The sequence below is a fragment of the Mesoplodon densirostris genome, chromosome 12, assembly GCF_025265405.1.
Source record: "Mesoplodon densirostris isolate mMesDen1 chromosome 12, mMesDen1 primary haplotype, whole genome shotgun sequence".
Lineage (NCBI taxonomy): Eukaryota > Metazoa > Chordata > Mammalia > Artiodactyla > Ziphiidae > Mesoplodon > Mesoplodon densirostris.
In genome coordinates, this window is record NC_082672.1 from 96480322 (window position 1) to 96502750 (window position 22429).

Consider the following 22429-nt stretch of genomic DNA (forward strand, 5'->3'; position numbering starts at 1 on the left):
ATAGGACCTCTATACTGAAAATTACAAAATGCTGATGAAGAAAACATTTAAAGTCCCAAACAAATAGGGAGACATACCTTGTTCATGGATTAGAAAACACAACATAATAAAGATGTCAATTCTCCCCAAGTTAAGAGGCTTAACACAATTACTCTTAAAATGCCCTCAAGGTTTTTGCGGATATAGACAAGCTTTTTCTAAGATTTATATGGTAAGAAGAGGCTGAAGAATAGCTAAAACAATTTGTAAAGGAAGATTAAACTGGGAGGAATTAATCCACCCAATTTCAAGACTTTGCAGTAATTTTGGAGGGTAGATACATAGATCAATGGAATGGAATAGAGAACCCAGAAATAGACTGACAAATACATTTAACCTGTTTTTGACAGCAGTGCAAAAGCTATCAAGGAAGAATAGACATTTCAAAAAATGGTACTGAAAGAGTTGGACATCCCTCGACAAAAACAAACAAAAAATGAACCTTAACCTAAACCTCCACACCTTACACAAAAATTAAATCAAAGTGGATCATAGTCTTAAATGTAAAAGCAGGACATTTTTAGAAAAAAAAATAGGAGAAAATCTTTGGCATCTAGAACTAGGTGAATAATTCTTAGACTTGACACCGAAAGTATGATCAATAAAAGCAAAAACTGATACATTGGATCTCATCAAAATGAGTTAAAAATGCTTCATAGAAGATCCTTTTAAGTGGATGAAAACTCAAATTATACAGTGGGAAAACATATTTGAAAATCCCATATGAGACAGATGACTTGTATCTATAATATACAAAGAACTCTCCAAACAACTTAAAAAAATCCAACTAGAAAATAGGCAGAAGACAGGAACAGACATTTCATGGAAGAGAATATACACATGGCAAAGAAGCACATGAAAAGATGCTCAACATCATTAGCATTAGGGAAATGCAAATTAAGACCATAATGAGATATCAGAGAATAACTAAAATTATAGTGACAACATCAAATGCTGGCGAGCACGTAGAAAAGTTATATCACGTCACTGGTGGAAAAATAAAATGGTTTAGCCACTCTGAGAAACAGCTTGACAGTCTCTTTTAATCCTAAAAGTAGATTCACCCTACAATGCAGTAATTGTACTCTTGAGCATTTATCCAAAAGAAACAAAAACTTAATTAAGTTCCCACAGAAACTTACACATAAATGTTCAGAGCAGTTTTATTTATAATAGCCAATAACTGGCAACTACCCAAATGTCTTTCAATGGATGAATGTTGAAACAAATTGTGATAAAATCTTATGATAGAATACTACCGAGCAACGATAAGGAACAAATTATTAATATATGCAAAAATTAAAATGAACTTCAAGGGAATGATGCTGAAGAAAAAAATTTTAAATCCAATCTCCAAAGATTAAGTAATTCATGATTATGTTTACATATTATTCTTAAAATAACAAAACTGTGGAGATGGAGAACAGATTAGAAGTTGCCAAGGGTTAGAGATGGGGGTAGAAGGTACAGTGGGGAAACTTTGTGAGGTTTTTGTGGTCCCAGTACAAATAATACAGCACTCTTGGTTTTAATCCCTAAAGATGTTTAAAAACAATTCCTAATAAGAGTTGTCCAGATATTTAGCAATGGCAGCAGATTACAGGTATAGCTCCCCAACATGACAACTTCAAAAGAGATTGTACTAATTCAATGCATATGTTAATTTTAAAAAGGCCAGTCACAGTACTTAAATGGTATATATCTTAACGATATTATTCTAAGTATCTAGCTATACCAGATGGACTAGCAGGATTTTCTGTACATTCAATCTTATTTAAGACAGTAAATCTTATAATAAGAGAGTTAAAAAAAGAAAAAGAAAAAACAACAAACCTCAACTACAGTTGGGTATTCTCATAGGAAGATGAGGTGAAAAAAGTAGCAGTGGTTCAAAAGCTTAAGCAGTGGCACCTAAATTTGGCTGCATATTAGAATCATCTGAAGCACTTTTTAAAAACCCTCACACTGACTGTTGGTCATCCTAGACCAATAAAATAACTTTAAATCTCCTCAGACGATGCCAGTGTCTAGCCAGAACTGAGAACCAGCGGACTAAGCAGAAGGGGATGTTTCTACAAAGATTTCTTAACAATAAGTCCTTTCACCCAATCAGATTTACCTTCCCACAAAGGGGTAAAGAAGGCTAGATGTTGTCCATACTTGCTTCGCTTTAATTAGCACTTGTGACTTGCCCAAATCCTAGATCATGTTTCCCCTAAATTTCATGTTATTCCCTAAGTTTTTCAAATCCAGGGCTAAGGGGTTTGCCAGGATGAGATTTTAAGTGTTCACACAGGGGAAATCCCTGGCAAACCAGGAAAGTGGTCACTCTACATTGAATTGTAAAGTATCCTAAATAACCCTGCCACTGCTCCCAGATACTAGTCTGTGCCAACCAGTGGAGAAAAGGCATTCTCCATTACTACCACGGCAAATGCTGCTGTACTTGCCTTGGCTACTCCCTATCTTTTCCAGGCGTCACTCCCCTTAACCTGCTGGTGGACGCTTTGGCAGCTGACAATGCAGATATTTTCAAACTTTAAGGTGAATAAAAATCATCTGGAGGGCCAGTTATAACAGAGATCACTGAGCCCCACTAGAGTTGCTGATTCCATAGGGCTGGGATAGGGCCCTAAAACTTGAATATCTGACACATTATCAGGGGACGCTGGTAAAGCTGGTCAGGTTGTTACCGAATGCAGGTTCGTGTGTCTGAAGCACAGTGAGGCCAAACAAACCTAAAGGTTGGAGTCTGGAGAAGAGAAAGGTTTATTGCAGGATCGAGCAAGGAGAGGGGTGGTCCGTGTTCCAAAACCCCTGAAATATCCAAAGGATTTCAACAAAGCATTTTTAAAGGCCAGATGAGGGAGGGACATCCCAGGGCATGTGATCAGCTCGTGCACAATCCTCTGATTGGCTGATGTTGAGGCCACAAGGCAGGTAACATTATCCATCCTTAGGTGCCAGAAGGTCTGGGGGCTACATGCTCATGATCATCAAGGAGTTCATTTCTTCCATTGGGTGGTGGTTTTTAGCATCTGAAAACTCAAGAAATATGCCTGAGATACTATTATCTGAGTACTTCAGAGAGAAACTACAATAGAGGATATGGTGGATGGGTCTGCCCTAGGAAGGCCCCATAGGGTACTGCTTGGTTACAAGGTGACCATACTTTGAGAACCACTGCTCTAGTGGCTTGGAATGTTAAGAAAGCAATGGAAGAATCCCTTCCCAGATCTAGATTCTAGTATCACCAGCTATTTTGGTGGGAGGAAGGGTAAGTTTTGTCCTTGCTTGGACTTCTTGTTCATTTATATCAAAGCCTATTTGAGGCAGTGCATTTGGCAGTCCTGCAGATCTGTCTTTTGCTTCAACAGTGTTTGGAATGAACAGACCCAGGGACGCTCCTTGCTCCAGCCCCCGACCACCCTCCAACCTTTCTTCCTTTCGCAACCTTTGGAATCAGACACTCAGCTATCCTCAGCCTCCAGGACAGGCCAACACCAGTTTTTGAGCTTAGCTCCTTATCACTGATCAACCACGAGTTCCCAGGTTTGTCAGAATTATTCCACCGAGGTGGAGGCCCCCGTCCACCGCCTGTTCATCTTGCATCTGTGGACACTTACCTCTCTCTGAGCATCTATTTCGACAGCAACAATGGGACTCTGGACAGTATGGGCCACATTTTTTGCCAACTGGCTGAGGAGAAGTGTGAGGGCGCCCAGCGCCTCTTGAAAATGCAAAACCAGTGCTGCGGCCATGCCCTCTTCCAGGATGCGCAGAAGCCTTCTCAGGATGAGTGGGGTAAAACCCAGGATGCTGTGGAAGCTGCCATTCTTAGGGAGAAGAATCTGAACCAGGCACTATCGGATCTGCGCGCCCTGGGTCCTTCCCTTGCAGACTCCCAGCTCTGTGACTTCCTGGAGAGCCGCTTCCTGGAGGAGCAGGTGAAACTCATCCAGAAGATGGGCGACCACCTGACCAACCTCCGCAGGCTGGCTGGTCCGCAGGCTGTGCTGGGCGAGTATCTCTTTGAAAGGCTCACCCTCGAGCCAAACAGGAGTCTCTGAAGTCCAGCCGCAACTGAGGAGACCCTCTGGCGTCAGAGCTTCTGCCTGAAGCCCCGCTCTGCAGCCACTAGGCAGCTTTGTAACCGCCCTGGAGCCCTCTCCCAAGCCTTGGACCAAATGGAAACAATAACGCTTTTTGCAGAAGGAAAAAAAAAAGCCTATTTGAAATACAAACAGAATAAAGTGAAAAAAAGAAATATATACATATATTCATGTTCTTTTAACATATGAATTGTCCCACTTTATCTGTGTGAAATAAGTTTGTTCCCATTATTGGTCTGGTTCTCAAGCTTTGCTGCTCGTTTGAATTACCTAAAGAGCTTTGAAGAAAAACATTGGTGTCTGGGTCCCAGCCCCAGAGATTTTGATTCAGTAGGTCTAGGGAGGAGCCTGGGCACGGGGAGGTCTCAGAGTTCCCCAGGTGATTCTAATGTGCAGCAACTTTGTGAACCACCTCTTGGCTTCAATGCCGCTAGTCATCAGATATTAAATCTAAGACACATGGACTACTAGTGCGTGAGCTCTGTTGCTAGGTGTATTCCATTTTCTTCCTCCTGGAAGATTTGTGCCAGGGAAAATGATTGATAGTTGTGTTACTTCTCTGAAATGGATGGAAATTTCCAATTAGCATGAACAGGGGAGGGTGAATGGGTGAATGCAATAAGGTGTATCATTTACGTATTGCCCTATGTGTATGGCTAGAAGCTTTTGCAACTGAGGTCTGCCCTACTTTTCATGCTAATGGTAATGCTTGTCCTCCTAATGCAGCTGTAAACCATATAAGCCCATAGGTAGACTGCATCACAAAATATTTACCCCTCCCCACTGGCCCACTCTCAAGCTTCACTCCCCTTCCCCAATACACAAATGTACATCAATGCACTTGAGACCAATATCAACATACTGACCTTCAATTCTTCTACTTTGCAGCTTCCCTCTTATCAGGAGATGTCAGCATTTAGTGCAAGGACAAATGCTTGCCTCTTGAGGAGTAATGTAGACAAAGCCTCCAAGAGACAAATAGCCCTCAGGGAGGGGGAAATAGTCTTTCAAAAAGGTTGATGCCCAGAGGAGGCATTTTCAGTCATCTCAGCTTAGAGGTCAAATATCCAAAATTAAAAAGGTTAAAAAAAGAAGAAGAAAGCAAGGAAGAAAAAAACAATTTTCTTATCTCATAGTAATAAGGCAGTTTTCCTTAAAAAAAAAAGACTTAAATTCTCTTTCCTAATCAAAATGTGCTTTTCCATCTTTAGACTATTCCTCTTATATCCTGTATTATTCATGATGTTTAATTCTTGAAATAGCACATAGCTGAAAACAGAAGCTAACCTCTTGTTCACTATGAATTAAATCTTCTTTTCCTAGGACCCATCTACAATGTACAATTTGGGGTTGGCCAACATGATTATTTTCTCTGAAATACGTTACAGCATTTTGCCTTTTCAATATATAGTTATACAATACATTGTTAACACAACATATTTAATATAGTCAATATAGTAAATACAACTATAACACACAAGATATGATGCCACTTTGGTGATTTTCTTCATCCATGTAATTCTGAAATTTGACAGTATAGTTTTCATATTCTAATGAGCTGAGTATTACCTTTTCAAGGATAGAAAAATAAAATAAATTCATAATATTCTTGTGTGGTTTGCCCCTGGGGTGGATTACCATAATGGGGGGATATTTGAGCCTTTCCCCAAGTCATTAAAAATCCTCCAGCAAGCAGCCCCTTGTCCTCTCCAGGGAGTGGGGGGAAAGGATCTTTAATCATAATAATCCTGGGGGGAGAAATCTCGGAAATAAGACATCTGCTTCTGTGCCTTGTTGTTTTGCAGAATAGCAATGATTGCCTTAGCAGCTTCTATTGCCATATGTATACAATAAGTAAATGAACATAAAATTGAATGAACGCATAAAAGAAAGATAAACCCACCCAGCTTAACAAACCCACTCTCTCACCTGCTGTGCCACAAAACATGAAAGAAAGAATCACGGGATCATAAGGATTAATAAAATAACAGTCTCTGTTAACAATATTGACAGGAGGTATAAGGATAATTTGTCTGATGTGGGACCAACAGCTTAACTAACTGCTTAATTCTTTTTTTAAGGGCAATTCATTCATTTATTGTTTAAAGATTGCAAGACAACATCTGAATTTTTGTAGCACAATTTAAATGGTTTACTTTTCTGATAAAGCAGAGTATCATAGCAAAAACAATTAGTTTCCGGTAATATCTATATCTCTATTCAGAATTAAGTCTTCCACAGACATGTAACCTGGAAACAAAAGCCTGTTACAATAAGCAAAGCTTCAACGGAGTGTCTACTTTTCGGGCCAGGGAAAGGTTCATCCCTATAGGAGGATGATGTGCTATGTAAAATGGCTGCAAGGTCACAGCCTTGAGGGCGTTGGAAGTCTAGTATCCTATTCCACATTAAGTAGTTCGGGGAACTTCAAACGTCCGTTCATCTGCAACCAAGCTGGCAACCTTTAACTGATATTTCAAGCAGGTAAGAAATAAATGAAAAGAAATCCCTACATTGATGTTCCTTGATTTACACTGTTAAATGGTTCATTAACATGTAATTCTGGCTAAGAATTATATTTGAGACTCCTTGCCCAGATTTTGGTTAACAGTACAAATCTTTCAGAAATTCATGTTTTCATTAATCAATAATTTGTCAGCTAGGATACGTTCAGGCATCAGCTGCAACTTCAAAATAGGTGCACTGCCTCAGCGCTTTGGAAAGACATAATCTAAAACACTAATAGCAGACAAAATATCTGTTACTAGACAGCATATGTGCAGTACAGCAAGACAAAAACATATTCATATGTGCCACGGACCAGCCTCAGAAAGAGGATTTCACTGCCCAGGGTCAGAAGGGATGGGGTAAGGAACTGAAGTAGCACCGACGAATGGGGTCAGAAGGACCAAGACAACTGATGGTTGCAAGGCAAGTTTTATTATGCTACAGTTGCAGATTATATAGACTAGAAAAGGGAAGGTTGCCAGGCGGTGGTTTACATGATCTAATGACTGTCTCGTCTCAAGGTTAACTTCCCTGGGAGAAAACCCATAAACCCAGAGTCATCCAAAATAACCTGCACGTGCAGGGTGGAGACAGATTTGCTTGTCTCATTTTACATTCTTTCTGATTTCTGGGCCCTGGTGATTTATCTCCCATGGAATGGAACAAGGAGGGGAACAAGTAGGGACAGTCCCTTCGAGCAGCGGCGGCATGCCTGGCATGTCTGTAGCCTGCTCTCAAGGCTGACGGCTTCCCACAGGTCCCCCTTTTTTATTTTTTAATTTTTGCTGCAAAATAATTCCATGAACCTTAGTGCCGAGAGTAGTATACTGTTGCATGAGGATACGAAACAGACATGAGAAGATTATTATCAATAATAGGAAAATTATGGCCAGGGTAATAAATCCTAACAGCTCTCTAGTAATCAACGACTAAGGGTTTAACCACTTTAAATGATCCAGTAAACTTTGAATTACATCTTCTGGTGAAATATCATCAAGATGTGCATTTTGTATATCCTGAATTTCAGCACTTAATTTCTTAAGATCAAGACTAATATTATTATCTGACCAAACACTCAGCAGATGCATTTTTACTTTTTCCCATTCCCAAATACAGTCATTGTACTTGTAAGGAATAACACAAATCCACGTATACTTTGCATGACAAGCTAAACGCATCCTCAATTTTAATGCTGCCATCTGATCTCCAATCCTCAAAATTGCGTTTTTAAATTCATCTAACTTGTTATTAATCTGTAAATCTATGTGACTTTGTAAAGATTAAGCAAGACTGGTATTTTGAGATAATTGAATAGCAAAGTGAGCATGATTAATACTCTGTGAAAGAGCAAGATGGGCAGTAGCCGTGGTAGCAGACAGAGCAGCCAAGGCAAGTAAACTTACTATTAGCCACCCAATAAAGCATCTCCTTCTCTGTAAGGCTTTGGAGAGTTCCACCCATGCCTGTACTCCAGTATCTTCATACCAAGGTTCTCTCAGATGTACAGGCACCATAACATATATGGGTTGCCTTAGTATAAGCACAGATTGTGTTCCTGCAGAAGGGAACATACAACTGCTAAAAATACAATGAACACAGCTAATATTATATCCTCCTTTGGAAGAATTACCAATGTTAATAGAACCAATCAAAAGTGTATATGGAGGAGCAACACAAGTTATAACAGGTGTATTGGAATAAGTTAGAGCTAGTTTCCATATATCCCAGTTCTTTTGAAATGTGATAAACCTATCTATGATGGGAATAGAAGAGAGAAGAATTGACCCCTTGGTATGATCTGTAGTACACCATATTTGGTTAGTATTCCAAGATGCATTGCAACGTTCAAAATTGGATCCAGCAAAGTTAATGGTCATAAAAGGAGGAAACTGAGTTTTTGATTTTCTGTTAAGAATAGTAACCTTATGTCCAACTATAAGTATCCCTTGTCCTCCAAGTAAATGCTTCATACAGAAAGAATTTCCTGAATCTTCACCTGGAACCTTGGCTATAGTAATAGCGGAATCCCGAAGTGGTGAGGCATATGAGATTCGACCTCTAATATTAATAGCTTGCCCATTTTTATACCAAATGATGGTATCCTTAAGATCCTCTCATCGGCTGGTAGCCGGGCCTGTAAGAGTAATGTTGGTTCCTGTAAAATGAAGGTTCATGAAAACAAAACAGTGTAATAAATGAGTGATAACATGTTTAGTAGCTTCTCGGGTCTGTGCTGTAGCACAGAGGAAACCAGAATAAGTATCAATAGTGACATGAACAAATTGTAATTTCCCAAAAGACGGGATATGAGTAACATCCATTTGCCATAAATGACTAGGTAATAATCCACGAGGATTAACACCATAATGTGGAACAGGAAGGTGAGGTAAGCACTGTGGGCATTGCTTAACAATTTGTCGGGCGGCTTCACGAGTAAGGGAAAATTCTTTGTGTAACGTAGCCGCTGACTGATGGTGTAAAGCATGTGATTGCTGTGCTGCTTGTGAAGCAGTTTGATCATAATTTACCATAATATGAGGGTGTCCAGGACATGGACCATGAGTATCAACAGTATGAAGATAATGAATGCAATACCTTAGCCATTCTTGACAGCATGACAAACGGAAAGGAGGAGGACGGTAAATTGGGATATGTCCTGCTTTAGGGAAAAGAGATTGAGGAGGAAGAGGTACTTTAACTTTATTTTTGGGAGGAAAACGCACAGGATAAAGATCACGTTTAGATCGAGTTAAAACATCTGCAGTCGCATTAAGTTTAGACAATGGACCAGGCAAGTTAGAATGAGCACGGATATGCAGAGCTGCAACACGACCATCGTGGGAACGAATAAGCTGTTGAAGCAAACGAAAAGAGGATGATAATTCAGGGTCATTAGTATGTCCTCTGGTCGCAGTCTCCAGAAGAAATAATAAGCTGATAAGATATTTACTATCAGAAAACAAATTAAAAGATATAGAAGGCAAATGTTTAAAAGCCATAATGACAGTATACAGTTCAACACGTTGAGCTGAAGTCAAGGAAGTTTGTTTAATGAGTTTGGTTCCGTCGTCAATGATTACAGTAGCCACTCCTGAAGAAGAACCGTCTGTAAAAACCAAAGGTACATGAGGAATAGGCTGTTGCCTAATTATAGAAGGAAAGATGTAACAGTTAACTTTGTCGAATTGGATCAATTTATCAGCAGGGTAATGGCATTCCAAGGTACCTGAAAATCCTGCAAGAGCAAGACCCCATTCATTACTATGTTGAAAAAGCCAATTTTGTTGACTAACTGAATAAGGGATAATAATTTGAGAAGGTTCTATACCCAGAAGTTGTAAGCATCTAGTTCTACCTTGCATTATTAGCTTACTACTAAGTTCAAAATAAGGGTTAATAACCTTAGAGGATGTAGTTTTCATATGAATCCATTCAATAATTCCAACAGTTTGCCATAAGATGGCAGTAGGCACATGAGGTGTTGGACAAGCAATTAAAGAAATTGGCAGGTGAGTATGCATTCGAGTTAATTGTGCAGAGCTGATAGCTCTATTAACTATTTGTAAAGCTTGAAGTGCTTCTGGAGTCATAGAGCGTGAAGTAGAAGGATCTGAGTCACCTTTAAGAATATCAAACAAAGGCTCTAATTGAGCAGTAGTAAGTTTTAAGGAAGGCCTTGGCCAATTAATATCTCCAAGTAATTTTTGAAAATCCTTTAATGTTTTTAAATTATCAACTCGAATTTGCAGTTTTTGAGGCCTAATGGTAGTGTTATCAATATATTTTCCCAAATAGAAAAATGGAGATTGTCTTTGAATTTTTTCTGAGGCAATGACCAAGCCAAATGATTGTAAGGATTGTTGTAAAAATTGAAAAGCAGTCTCTAATAAAGAAATATTATCTGTGGCTAAAAGTATATCATCCATATAATGTATGAGATATAACGTTGGAAACCTTTTTCTCACAGGAGTTAAGGCCTGAGCCACATAATTTGGGCATAATGTAGGACTATTTGCCATGCCCTGAGGCAATACTTTCCATTGAAATCTCCTCATGGGTTCCTTAAAATTTAAGGAAGGCAAGCTAAAAGCAAAATGTTTTCTATCTTCAGGAAACAAAGGAATAGTGAAAAAAAAACAATCTTTTAAATCTATAACTAAAAGATGATAATTGTGTGGTATGGCTGTTGGAGAGGGTAGGCCTGCTTGAAGAGCTCCCATTATTAGCATAGTTTTATTAACAGCTCTTAGATCCGGTAATAACCTATATTTTCCAGATTTTTTCTTGGTAATAAATATAGGAGTATTCCAAGGACTATTGGAAATTTCTAAATGCCCTAATTGTTCCAGTACTAATTGCTCTGCAGCTTCTAATTTCTCCTTTGTGAGGGGCCATTGGCCCACCCAAACAGGGTCATCACTCAGCCAAGTAATTGGATCAGCAGTGAGTGGAGGAGAATCCAAGGCCCCTAAGAAAAACCCAAACCTTGTCTATCATTTTTTATTTTCACATCAATAGGATAGACAGTTCCTTGTTGATTTGTCCCCAGTCCTTTTGTGGGAAGAAATCCTTGATCCAACATCATATTAGAGACTTGAGAATTTGGACTATAAAGTAATACTCCCATTTCTTTTAATATATCTCGGCCCCAGAGGTTTAAAGGCAGCCTAGGCAAAACATAAGGCTGGAAGTATCCTGAATGGCCCTCAGTATCTTGCCATAATAATAACTGACTACTTTGCATAGGAGAAGAACTCTGTCCTATTCCTTGAAGTTCTGTAATAGTAGGACTAACGGGCCAATGTTTAGGCCAGTGAATCTGTGTCATAACAGAGACATCAGCTCCAGTGTCTAACAAACCTGAAAAAACCTTTCCATTAATGGTTCATTTCCTTTCTGGACGTTCTTTCCCTATCTTCTGAATCCAGTAGGCAGCATTAGATGATCCAAAAGCCTTTGTGTCTCTCTTTTGATGTTGTAAAATTTGTCCATGAGGTACAAAGGGCAAAAGTAGCAATTGTGCAATTTTATCCCCAGGAGAAATCATTATTATATTTTTAATAGTTTGTGCCATGATTTTTATTTCTCCTTCGTAGTCAGAATCTATGACTCCTGGCATAATAGTTAAACCCTTCATGGTGACACTACTTCTTCCCAATAATAGTCCCATCAAACCCTTGGGTAAAGGTCCATAGATGCCCGGAGAGAAGGCCTGAGGACCCATTTCAGGAGTTAATACATATCGGGCGGAGGTACTGTGGTCCAGCCCTGCGCTTCCTGCTGTTTCTCTGGAGAGCAAAGATATTGTATGTTTTTGTTTTTGGTTAATGTCTGATTGATAGTTTGAGGAGGATACACAGACATTGCCCCTATTATCTGTTGGGGCCGGGGAAGGCCCCCGGAGGAGTTTCCCGACAGTGGTGTTCCATCCCTGTGGGTCACTGAGCGACAATCTCGTGCCGAACGTTTTCCCCTATTGCATTTAGGGCATAAACCAGGGATTTTCTGACCATCTGGAGGGTTTTGAGTAGGGAAGGAAGGACCAGGGTTACAGTGAAAAGATCTACATTCTCCAGCAAAATGACCTGCCTTTCCGCATTTAAAACTAGTCTTTGTTCTCTTTGGATTGTTTTTAAACCCCACTTTAGTTAATGCTGCAGCCATAGCAGCACCCTGTATATAAGCAGGCCCAATGTCTGCACAAAGGCGAATATAATCCTTCAATGTTCCCCGTTTTCTCCAAGGTCGAATCGCAGCCTGACATGCATTATTAACATTTTCAAAAGCAAGTTGCTTAACTACAATTGTACCAGTGAGTCCATCCACAATGAGCCTCCCCACCGGCTGTAACAATCTATCTACAAAATCAGCATATGGTTCATCAGGTCCCTGTCTAATTTTTGAAAGATCCTCAGTTTTGTGTGTAGAAGATAATTTCCTCCAGGCTTGTAATGCCAAATGATTTATTTGAGGATAAGCAACAAAGGGATAAGTTAATCGATCTTGTAAAGCAATATATGGTCCTTCCCCAATCAGCATATGATAATCAACTGGAATATCATGGGTAGCATTCTTTTCTGCTTGTTCAGCAGCCCGTTCATAAAAATCAAACTTCCATATTAAATAATCTCCACCATTTAAACAAGCTCGTGCAATAGACTGCCAATCAGCAGGGGGAAGAGCTTCTCCTGTAATAGTGTCAACCATAGCAGTAGTAAAAGGAGCAGTGGGCCCATATTGAGCACAAGCAGATTTTAAATCTTTCAGAACTTTAAAAGGAAGAGCCTGATGCTCCCTAATAGCCTGTTGAGGATTATTAGGATCAGGTCTTTCCGTGACAGGACAACAGAAAATAGGATCTTCTCCTCGTTTTATTGCTGCTTGTACAGCACGTTGCAAGGGACTGAGCATTTTTACAGATGGAGAATTTTGAGGAAGACAGTCCTTACTAATTTGCAGCTTTTGCACTGACTTATCTATTATAGCCATTAGAAAATCATCCTCAGGATATTTCTCTCTTTTATGTTTAAAAGCCTCATCTGTTAAGTCAAAATGTTCCTCTTCATCTGAAATATTTAAATTAATTAGCTCTTTCGGTTTAGGAAGTGGCGACACAGTAGCTGATAATACAGTCTTTTCTTCTGTCAGAGGCTTATGTTTTTCTGACTTTACATTCAAATCAACACTATCATGAGAAGAACCTAAACATATTTTTATCAGATTTCACAAACTAAATGTAACAACTGCAGTATGAGTAGGCCCTCGAGACTCATAATAATTTTTTAAATCTTCTCCAACTTTCTGCCAGATTTCTATGTCACAGAGCCGCCATCAGGAAACCAGGGAGATACATCATGGATATGCTGCAAAACTTCAGTCAACTGTGAGGTAGAGACTTTATTACCCCGAGCTTGAAGCATCAAAAGTAAAACCGGAGCAAATAATTCACGCTCCTTTGAGCCCTTTTGCCCCATCTTATTTTACTTCTGACTGTTGCCTTATGCCTCTATTAGTTTCACTTTTACTCGTGTCCACACATATTTTGCATAAGCGTTCTCTTACCTGCACTTTCTTTTTCTTTTCATTGGCTTCACGCTTCAGGTCCCTGTTCAGGTGCCACTTGCCGTGGACCAGCCTCAGAAAGAGGATTTCACCACCCAGGGTCAGAAGGGACGGGGTAAGGAATTGAAGTAGCACCGACGAATGGGGTCAGAAGGACCAAGACAACTGATGGTTGCAAGGCAAGTTTTATTATGCTACAGTTGCAGATTATATAGACTAGAAAAGGGAAGGTTGCCAGGCGGTGGTTTACATGATCTAATGACTGTCTCGTCTCAAGGTTAACTTCCCTGGGAGAAAACCCATAAACCCAGAATCATCCAAAATAACCTACACGTGCAGGGTGGAGACAGATTTGCTTGTCTCATTTTACATTCTTTCTGATTTATGGGCCCTGATGATTTATCTCCCATGGAATGGAACAAGGAGGGGAACAAGTAGGGACAGTCCCTTCGAGCAGCGGCGGCATGCCTGGCATGTCCGTAGCCTGCTCTCAAGGCTGACTGCTTCCCACACATATGTTGGCTTGTTTAAGCCTCAAGCCCTCGATCCTTTGTTGAAATACAATAATTTCATTCCTATGGTTTTCAATACCAAAAACTCAACCTCCAGGAGGGCTAAAGTCTAATTTGTACTCCAAACCAAGTAGCAGTGCAGTTCGCTACTACTGAGGCTGAATCCATAAAGACTTCAAGACCACGACCAGAAGACAAGTTATTATATATAATACCCTAGAAGGTCTGAAACATAATTATCATATACATAGCTGGTCCTTCAGAGCTTTTTACCTATAACATGTTTTTTGATGAAAATTATTTAATGTACTGGAGATAACTGTGACTTACTGATCAAATATTTGAATACTTATACTTACCTGGGATTTCATTTCTGCTGAAAGAAAAAGGAAGAACAGGACTCACCTAAAAAAAAAACAAACTTTAGAAATGAAAGTAAAAATCTTATCACACACTCTCACTTTTGGAAGCAGCATAGAGGGGCAGTCAACGGTAAAACACTGGTGAAATAGGTCAAAACTCTAGGCCAAAAATCCATTATTATTATCGTCAGTGACAGTACCACAACTGTGCCCTTCATACTTAATAAGTACTCCTAAGAATCTTCATTTGGCACCAGATGATGTGTTGAAGAGAAACACTCTGGGAGGTTGTGAATCACACTTGGTATTTTGTTAGCCAAGTTACAGGAGAATTTTTAAAGTGGGGGGAAGGGAAGAAGGAAACGGACCAGAAAAAGAATTGAAGCCATCATCTACAAACCAACAAAGCACTGAGAGTTCCAAATGTTATGTCAGACACTAAAGTGACTGATATAGGCTCAAGTGGTTTATAAAACCTATAAAAAGACTACACCAGCAAAGTCCCCATTTATCGGTAGAGTTCAGAAACTAAAACAAGGAATATTTTAGCTTAAAACCTTATCTCAAGAGAATCATATACACTTCACATGAATAAAAATACCTGAAACCAAACATTTTTAAAAGCTCCAATACCCAAGATATAAAGAAAAAAATTAATTCAGAAGACTCAATCAATCCATGATAATCACAAAACGGCTGGGCAATCTCTATCTCCCTTCCACACTAACCATCCATCCCCTGGGAGACCAAGGGAGATCAGACCTTCCAGACTTACCTTCCAGACCCTCCAGACACCTGGCTGCTGCAAAATTCGATGGAGACTCCTTGTGGAACAGCAGTTTCGCATCTCTTGGGTCTCTCCCTATTGTGATCATGCAGGAAGCAAGTCTGTCTGTGCTATTTCTTATCATTGTCTGTCACCCATCTGCACCATGATATTGAAAAAGTAGTTCCCTTTCCCCCAGAAGGTTGAGGCTCATCTACAGGGGTAATTCTCCTGGGCACACAGTCGTTATTTAGGCCGACTCAGTGACTTCAACAGGCTTAATCATGTGATCAGGTTTGTTGCCAGCTGCATAATGCTCCCACATCTGTAGATAGAGCCCCTCTAGTTCAATTGTGTATTGTTTGGTGTTGAACAGAGGGCTAGATGTTCTCTGCTTCCAGACTTTGCCACGAATTTTCTTCAGGTATTCGAGATCAGTTCCCAGTTTCACAGCTATCTCTTCATATTCTTGCCTATTTTTAGCAATCAGCTCAAGACAGCCTAAACAAGTGAGCTGGGAACCTGCAACTCGGGAAGCAAGAGTCTCTCCTGGCATAGTCACCATGGGGGTCCCTGCCCAAAGGACGTCCATCCCTGTGGTGTGTCCATTACAGAGTGGAGTGTCCAAGCAGACATCAGCCAGCTGGCCTCTCCGAACATGTTCCTCTTTAAGAGCAACAGGGGAAAAAATGATGCGGTTCGGGGGAAGGCCCATATTTTGTGCGTACTGTTGAATATTAGCTTCTCCTGCTGCTGGAAAACGCAACAGCCACAGTACACTATTGGGAACACATTTCAGAATATTTGCCCACATCTGCAAAGTAGATGGGTCAATTTTGTATAACTGATTAAAGTTACAGTACACAATGGCATCTTCCGGTAACCCATACTGAGAACGTGTGGTTACAATAATGGTACGGGGAACCTCCTCTCCAGTGGCAGCCTTATTGTTGATCAGGGTGGTTGCCAGGCCATTGCTAATACTGAATCCATTCATTGGAATCTGAATTTGTCCTCTGTTAATCATTTCAATAACTGCTTCTGCAACAGTATTCATAGGAATGACAGGCATAGTAAGAGCTGTATTACTGCTGTCTGCGTTGTCTTCTCCATCAGGACATTTCATCTTGACTATTTGCACATCTGATAGACTATCAAGAAATGCTTGGAGGTCGATGCCATTCAGCACAATCCGATTGTCATAAAGGTGCCCATTGGACTTAAAATCGATGATGGCTTTTTTCTTCAGGTGAGGGAACATATTAGCATGATCACCAATAAAGAACGTATGGGGCATATAAGCCAGTTTCTCACAATACTGCTCAGCAACTTCAGCAGGTGAAGTTTCCTGATCAGTGATGATATAATCCATGAAAAGCATGCCACTAGTCCCAGGGTACCCCAGCCACATTGCCTGAATAGGAGCTGGCCTGAGAGCAAAGAGTTCATTTCGAGCACCCCTGCTATAACCATTCATATTTACAAGGATGTGTATACCATCTTGATGGATGCGATCAGCTGCTTTCCCATTGCATGGAATCTGAGAAAGATCAGTGAAATGATTGGCTTCTGCCATCACCTTCGCTCGGCAGTTTGTGCCATCATGTGGGCTCAGGGCATAACAGAATATCTCAAATTTATCAGGATTGTGCATGCCTGGAATAGACTGCATAAGGTGAGAAGTAGGATGGTTCCCAAAGTCAGAACTCACGTATCCTACATGCAGTCGACTGTCACTGAGCTTCAAGTCTTTTGGATGTTCATATGGTGGTTTATGAAGGGCACTTATATTAGCCAAGCAGAGGTTCCCATGCCTCTCAGCAATAGCCTTTCTGAAGCCATGAGGAAGAGGATAGAGCATACTATGATGAGGCTGCACAGAAGGCAACCTATTCTTCTCCAACTGGTCAGCCACAATGCTGACCAACTTCTTCATTCGCTCATCATAGTCTGTCCAATCACAGACAACCTGCAGGCAATGAGCCAAATTACAATAAGCGTCAGGAAAATCAGGTTGAAGCTTCAGAACAGTGCGATCAGAAGCAATTGCTTCTGGAATATTCCCTGAATCCTGGTGAATGGAAGTCAGATTGCTGTGGGCATCCGCAAATGCAGGGTTGATCTGAACGGCACGAGTATAACACTGCAAGGCTCCCTGAACATCCTGCAGCTCCCATAGAGTGTTTCCCATATTACAGTACGCATCAGCAAAGGTAGGACTGATTCGAATAGCCTCCTTATAATGCATCAGAGCTTCGTGCCGTTTTCCCTGCTGCTTCAATACACTTGCTAAATTTGAATGGGCATCAGCAAAGTCTGGGCAGAGCTCTAATGCTTTACGATACAAGCGAACTGCCTCTTCACTGTTTCCCTGTTCTCCTTTGATATTGGCTAGGTTATTCAGAGAGTCTGCATGGGTGGGACACAGCCGGAGAGCTGTATGATAACAATCTTCTGCTTCAGCAACACTGCCCTCCTCTTTGAGAGCGTTGGCTAGGTTGCAGTAAGCATCAGGGAAATGTGGTTGCAATTCAATAGCTCGCCTGTGGGTGTCTATTGCCAGATCCACCAGGCCTTGCTCGTAGTATACACAAGCCAGGTTGCCATGTACCACTGCATGATTTGGACTCAAGCTTAGGGCACGAAGGTAAGCTGCCACAGCTCTGTCAAAAATCCGTGCCTCATTGAAGACATTTCCTAAATTGATATAAGCATCCAGAAAATTGGGGTCAAGGGTGACAGCCTTTTCAAAGTGATGAATTGCAAGCCAAATCTCCCCTTGTGCATTGAAAACACAGCCAAGATTACTCCAAGCTACTGCAAAGTTCGGTTGCATCTCAATTGCTTTCAAATAACATGCCTTGGCTTCTTCTAAGCCACCCAGGGCTTTGAGCAGGTTCCCCAGGTCACTGCGAACACAGTACAAAGAAGGATTGTACTGAAGAGCAGAGACGTAAGCTTGTACTGCCCCTTCCATGTCGCCTGCTGCTACCAAAGCGGCTGCCAGGTTAATAGAACCATCGATGAAATCTGGTTTGAGACGCAATGCATGCCGGTAATGCTCAATTGCTTCCTGCAACTGCCCTCTTTCCTTGTACACTGTCCCCAAATTTGAATAGGCTTCTGCCAGAAGAGGGTTCTGTTTAATTGCCAGAGTACTAAAGTGGGCAGATCTGTCCAGCCTTCGACACTGGAAGTGTAGAGATGAAAGCAATAAAAGTACACCAGTATTGCCTGGCTCTTGTCTCCAGAGCTGCATGCAGTGTCTCTCAGCTGTCTCAAAATCTCCTGCCTGATATTCTCGATGTGCCAGCTCAGCTAACCCTTGGAAGGAAAGCATATGTTTCATTGGTTCTGTGCTGTCGGCCACATTGCCCACGGAAGACGCCATCTGGAGCTTCTGGAGAGAGTGAAAAAAGGGGGTAATGGAGTCCCGCTGCCGCCACTACTGGCAAGAATGTTTCTAGTGGTAGCAAACACGAGCGCAGCAGCCGTACCACTGCTTTGGCACGCGTAAGCGGCGGCAACAGTTACAGGCACCGAACCTTAGGAACTATGGTTGGCCATCTACCTCTCATGCTCTTGAAATCTTAATTCTTAACCCTGCCCTCTTCCACCATTTTTCTCCTAATCAGGGAATAAAAATTACCTATCCATTTGCCTTAGAAGAAATCAAAAGTCAGTAGGCCAAACACTTTTTAAAATATTGTTTTCTGTCCAGTTGGAAATGAAATACATGATTGACTTTTCTTCATCATTCATATAGTCAACGTGGAAAACATTAGGGCCGTGAATTTCAATACAGTAAGATGAGAAAATTTTAAATTGGCCTTCCCAAACCACTAATAAGTAAGCGATGTTGTATAGAATGCTAAAATCTTAGAGACTGAGTTTGATATTTTAAAAGTTCTGCAAACATTAGCTAATTTCTCCTCATCAAATTTCTCATGCCTCAAACCTGAGTATTACTTTTTAAAAGATAAATTTATTTATTTTTATTTATTTATTTTTATCTTGGCTGCGTTGGGTCTTCAGTGCTGCGTGCAGGCTTTCTCTAGTTGCGGTGAGCAGGGGCTACTCTTTGCTGCAGTGTCCGGGCTTCTCATCACAGTAGCTACTATTGTTGTTCCACAACTCTATGGGTTGCTTTTTAGGTCCTACAAAGTACCCTAGAAATTAGTTCAGGTAATTATAGGTTTTTGCAAAATTGTCAAATGTGAGATATTTTAATTTCCATCAGGTAAGTCCAGCGTCTATTTCTTTGTCAATTTTCCTTCTATCATATTCTGCTATGTTGGATCATATTGGATTGGTCACAGGCTTTTTTGAAATCTGGCTAAGGAGATGTTTTAAGTGAGGCTATTATGTGATTTTCAGACACCACCATATGTAATTGACTATATAATATCCCATTACAGGAATAACTTTCAGTACTCTTACTGACTACTCTACTGACTTAACTAGCACAAGACACAGAAGCATAAGGACAAAAACAACCTTACAATATAGCCATGTCTTGCACTTCACAGCTCTCAAAGCATGTGCGTGTGAAGAAGAAAAAAAGAACTGAAAAGTATAAAACCAGAAGTTATTCTGTGGAAAATTATTTCAATCATCAGGCATGTGAAAGATAAGTCAAAGATTCAGTTTTCTTCAATGCTTAGTAAAAACGGAAATTTCCTTCTGTCAAGAATATACTCCAGGGCTTCCCTGGTGGTGCAGTGGTTGAGAGTCTGCCTGCCGATGCAGGGGACACGGGTTCGTGCCCCAGTCTGGGAAGATCCCAAATGCCATGTAGCGGCTAGGCCCGTGAGCCATGGCCACTGAGCCTGCATGTCCGGAGCCTGTGCCCCACAACGGTGAGAGGCCACAACAGTGAGAGGCCAGCATACCGCAAAAAAAAAAAAAAAACAATATACTCCAGGGGCTTCCCTGATGGCACAGTGGTTAGGAAGCCACCTGCCAATGCAGGGGACATGGGTTTGAGCCCTGGTCCGGGAAGATCCCACATGGTGCAGAGCAACTAAGACCGTGTGCCACGACTATGGAGCCTTTGCTCTAGAGCCCGTGAGCCACAACTACTGAGCCTGCGAGCCACAACTACTGAAGCTTGTGTGCCTAGAGCCTGTGCTTTGCAACAAGAGGAGCCACCGCAATAAGAAGCCTGCACACCGCAACAAAGAGTATCCCCCAGTAGCTGCAACTAGAGAAAGCCTGCGCACAGCAACGAAGACACAACACAGTCAAAAATAAATAAATAAATAAATAAAAGAATAGACCCCATCAATAATGTGTGTAATGGAATGGTGTCAATGAGTATTTTATCAGAATTCCTGTAATGCACAAACCTATAGCAGTACTGAAATCAGTAATGCATTTATAATAGTAAATATTTATGAGGAAGTAATCCATAGAGGTTTTCTCAAAGTTAACATTGAACATTAATGCGACATTATCAATAATAAATTGTGATGCTGAAATAAACTTTTCTAAACTATTAATAACTAAAAGCAAACTCTAATCAACCATGTGAAAAGAAATCTATGTCTATAAACTACAAAGTTTATTTCTTAAAATTTTATTTCTAAAACACATAAACTGTCATATGAGGAGGCAGTTAAAGAATATATAGCTACAAGAGTGGGGAAAAAGTTTTATAGAGACACATCTGGCAGCAGTTAATTTTCAAATGTCATTTTTCTAGATTTTGTGACACCTACAGTATTGATATTTGAAAGCATTAAAAAAATTGTATTTTGAAGATTTGCTACTTCCAGGTAGAGTAAAATATTTTGAAGCAAAACAACATTTCCACTGAGAAAAATTTAAAAAGCCAAATAAAATAGTCAGCATTCAATCAAAAAGTTCTAGACATACCAAGAGATAGAATCATATGACTAAAATTCTAAGAAAAGAACAGATAATACACAAATATTTATATACGATATTGTGTATATTTATCAGGAAAAGTCTTTATCAAGAAAAGACTTTAAAATCATCAGAATTAATATTACATTTTATTTATTTGTATATTTTATTTATATATAGATATTTATATATTTATATAAAGAACTTAAAGATAAAGCCCTAGTTAAGGCAGTGACCAAAGCAGTAGCAGTGGGAGTGAAAAGAAATGGTTATATTCAAGGATATTTTGTCAGTAAAAGTCCAAGATCAAATGTCTGACTGCATACATGGGATGGATAGACGGAGTGGGAAAAATCAAAGTGAACTATAGAGGTTCTAGTGAAGATGGGGTTGCTATCACCCAACCCAAGGTGTTGCGATCATCCCCAAGGTCTAGGAGACTCAAAGGGAAGGTCATGGTCGAGGAAAAGTTAATTGCTGGGAAAATAAGACTCCCAGTCTCTCCATTTCCTTATACTAGTTTTTTTAAAAAACATCTTTATTGGAGTATAATTGCTTTACAATGGTGTGTTAGTTTCCACTTTAAAACAAAGTAAATCAGTTATAAATATACATATGTCCCCATATCTCTTCCCTCTTGCATCTCCCTCCCTCCCACCCTCCCTATGTCACCCCTCTAGGTGGTCACAAAGCACAGAGCTGATCTTCCTGGGCTATGCGGCTGCTTCCCACTAGCTATCTATTCCTTATACCAGCTTTGTTTTTCTGCTCATATACGTAGCAGCATTTCATTCAAGGGGAAAGTCATTGATCTGACTGGTCAAATTAAACACCATAGTTCAAGGCACATTTACAGTGGTTAGTTCCTCCACAATTTAGAAAGTAACGTTCACAGTTTCCCTCTTCCTACACTGTGGAACACATTGGCCATTCCTCCAAAGTTTCCACTCCATAGAGTGGACCAGAGATGACGTCAGCCCAGAACTGAGAGCTTGGCATGAGATGGTGTCAACCCCACCTAGAGCTCTGGCATAAGTTATGACCCAACCCAGCTCTACAGAGAGTTCTGCATGGAATCTTGTCTCAGCCATAATAATGTGATTCTGTTTTTCATTTGGTTTTCTTCTTTGCTTAACTTTCCCTGGCCACTCTGACAAACAAAATTTCAGGCAATCCTGGGCCACTCACTAACTTTATTCC

The 22429-nt window shown here is 40.4% G+C and overlaps 1 protein-coding gene and 1 pseudogene across 1 annotated transcript; one reads left to right on the top strand and one right to left on the bottom strand.

The window, feature by feature from the left end:
- Positions 1-4109, top strand: part of LOC132499890 (ferritin light chain-like) — a 49300-nt pseudogene extending 45191 nt beyond the window's left edge.
- An 11502-nt stretch (positions 4110-15611) lies between these two features.
- On the bottom strand, positions 15612-18752 carry LOC132500037 (UDP-N-acetylglucosamine--peptide N-acetylglucosaminyltransferase 110 kDa subunit-like). The gene has a single exon (XM_060114834.1). The coding sequence runs from the start codon at positions 18750-18752 to the stop codon at positions 15612-15614; it is 3141 nt and encodes a 1046-aa protein (XP_059970817.1).
- Positions 18753-22429: the final 3677 nt, after the last annotated feature.

What these genes read in the sequence shown, in the direction of transcription:
- LOC132500037 (XM_060114834.1), bottom strand. Translation starts at nt 18,752, where the DNA reads ATGGCGTCTTCCGTGGGCAATGTGGCCGACAGCACAGAACCAATGAAA.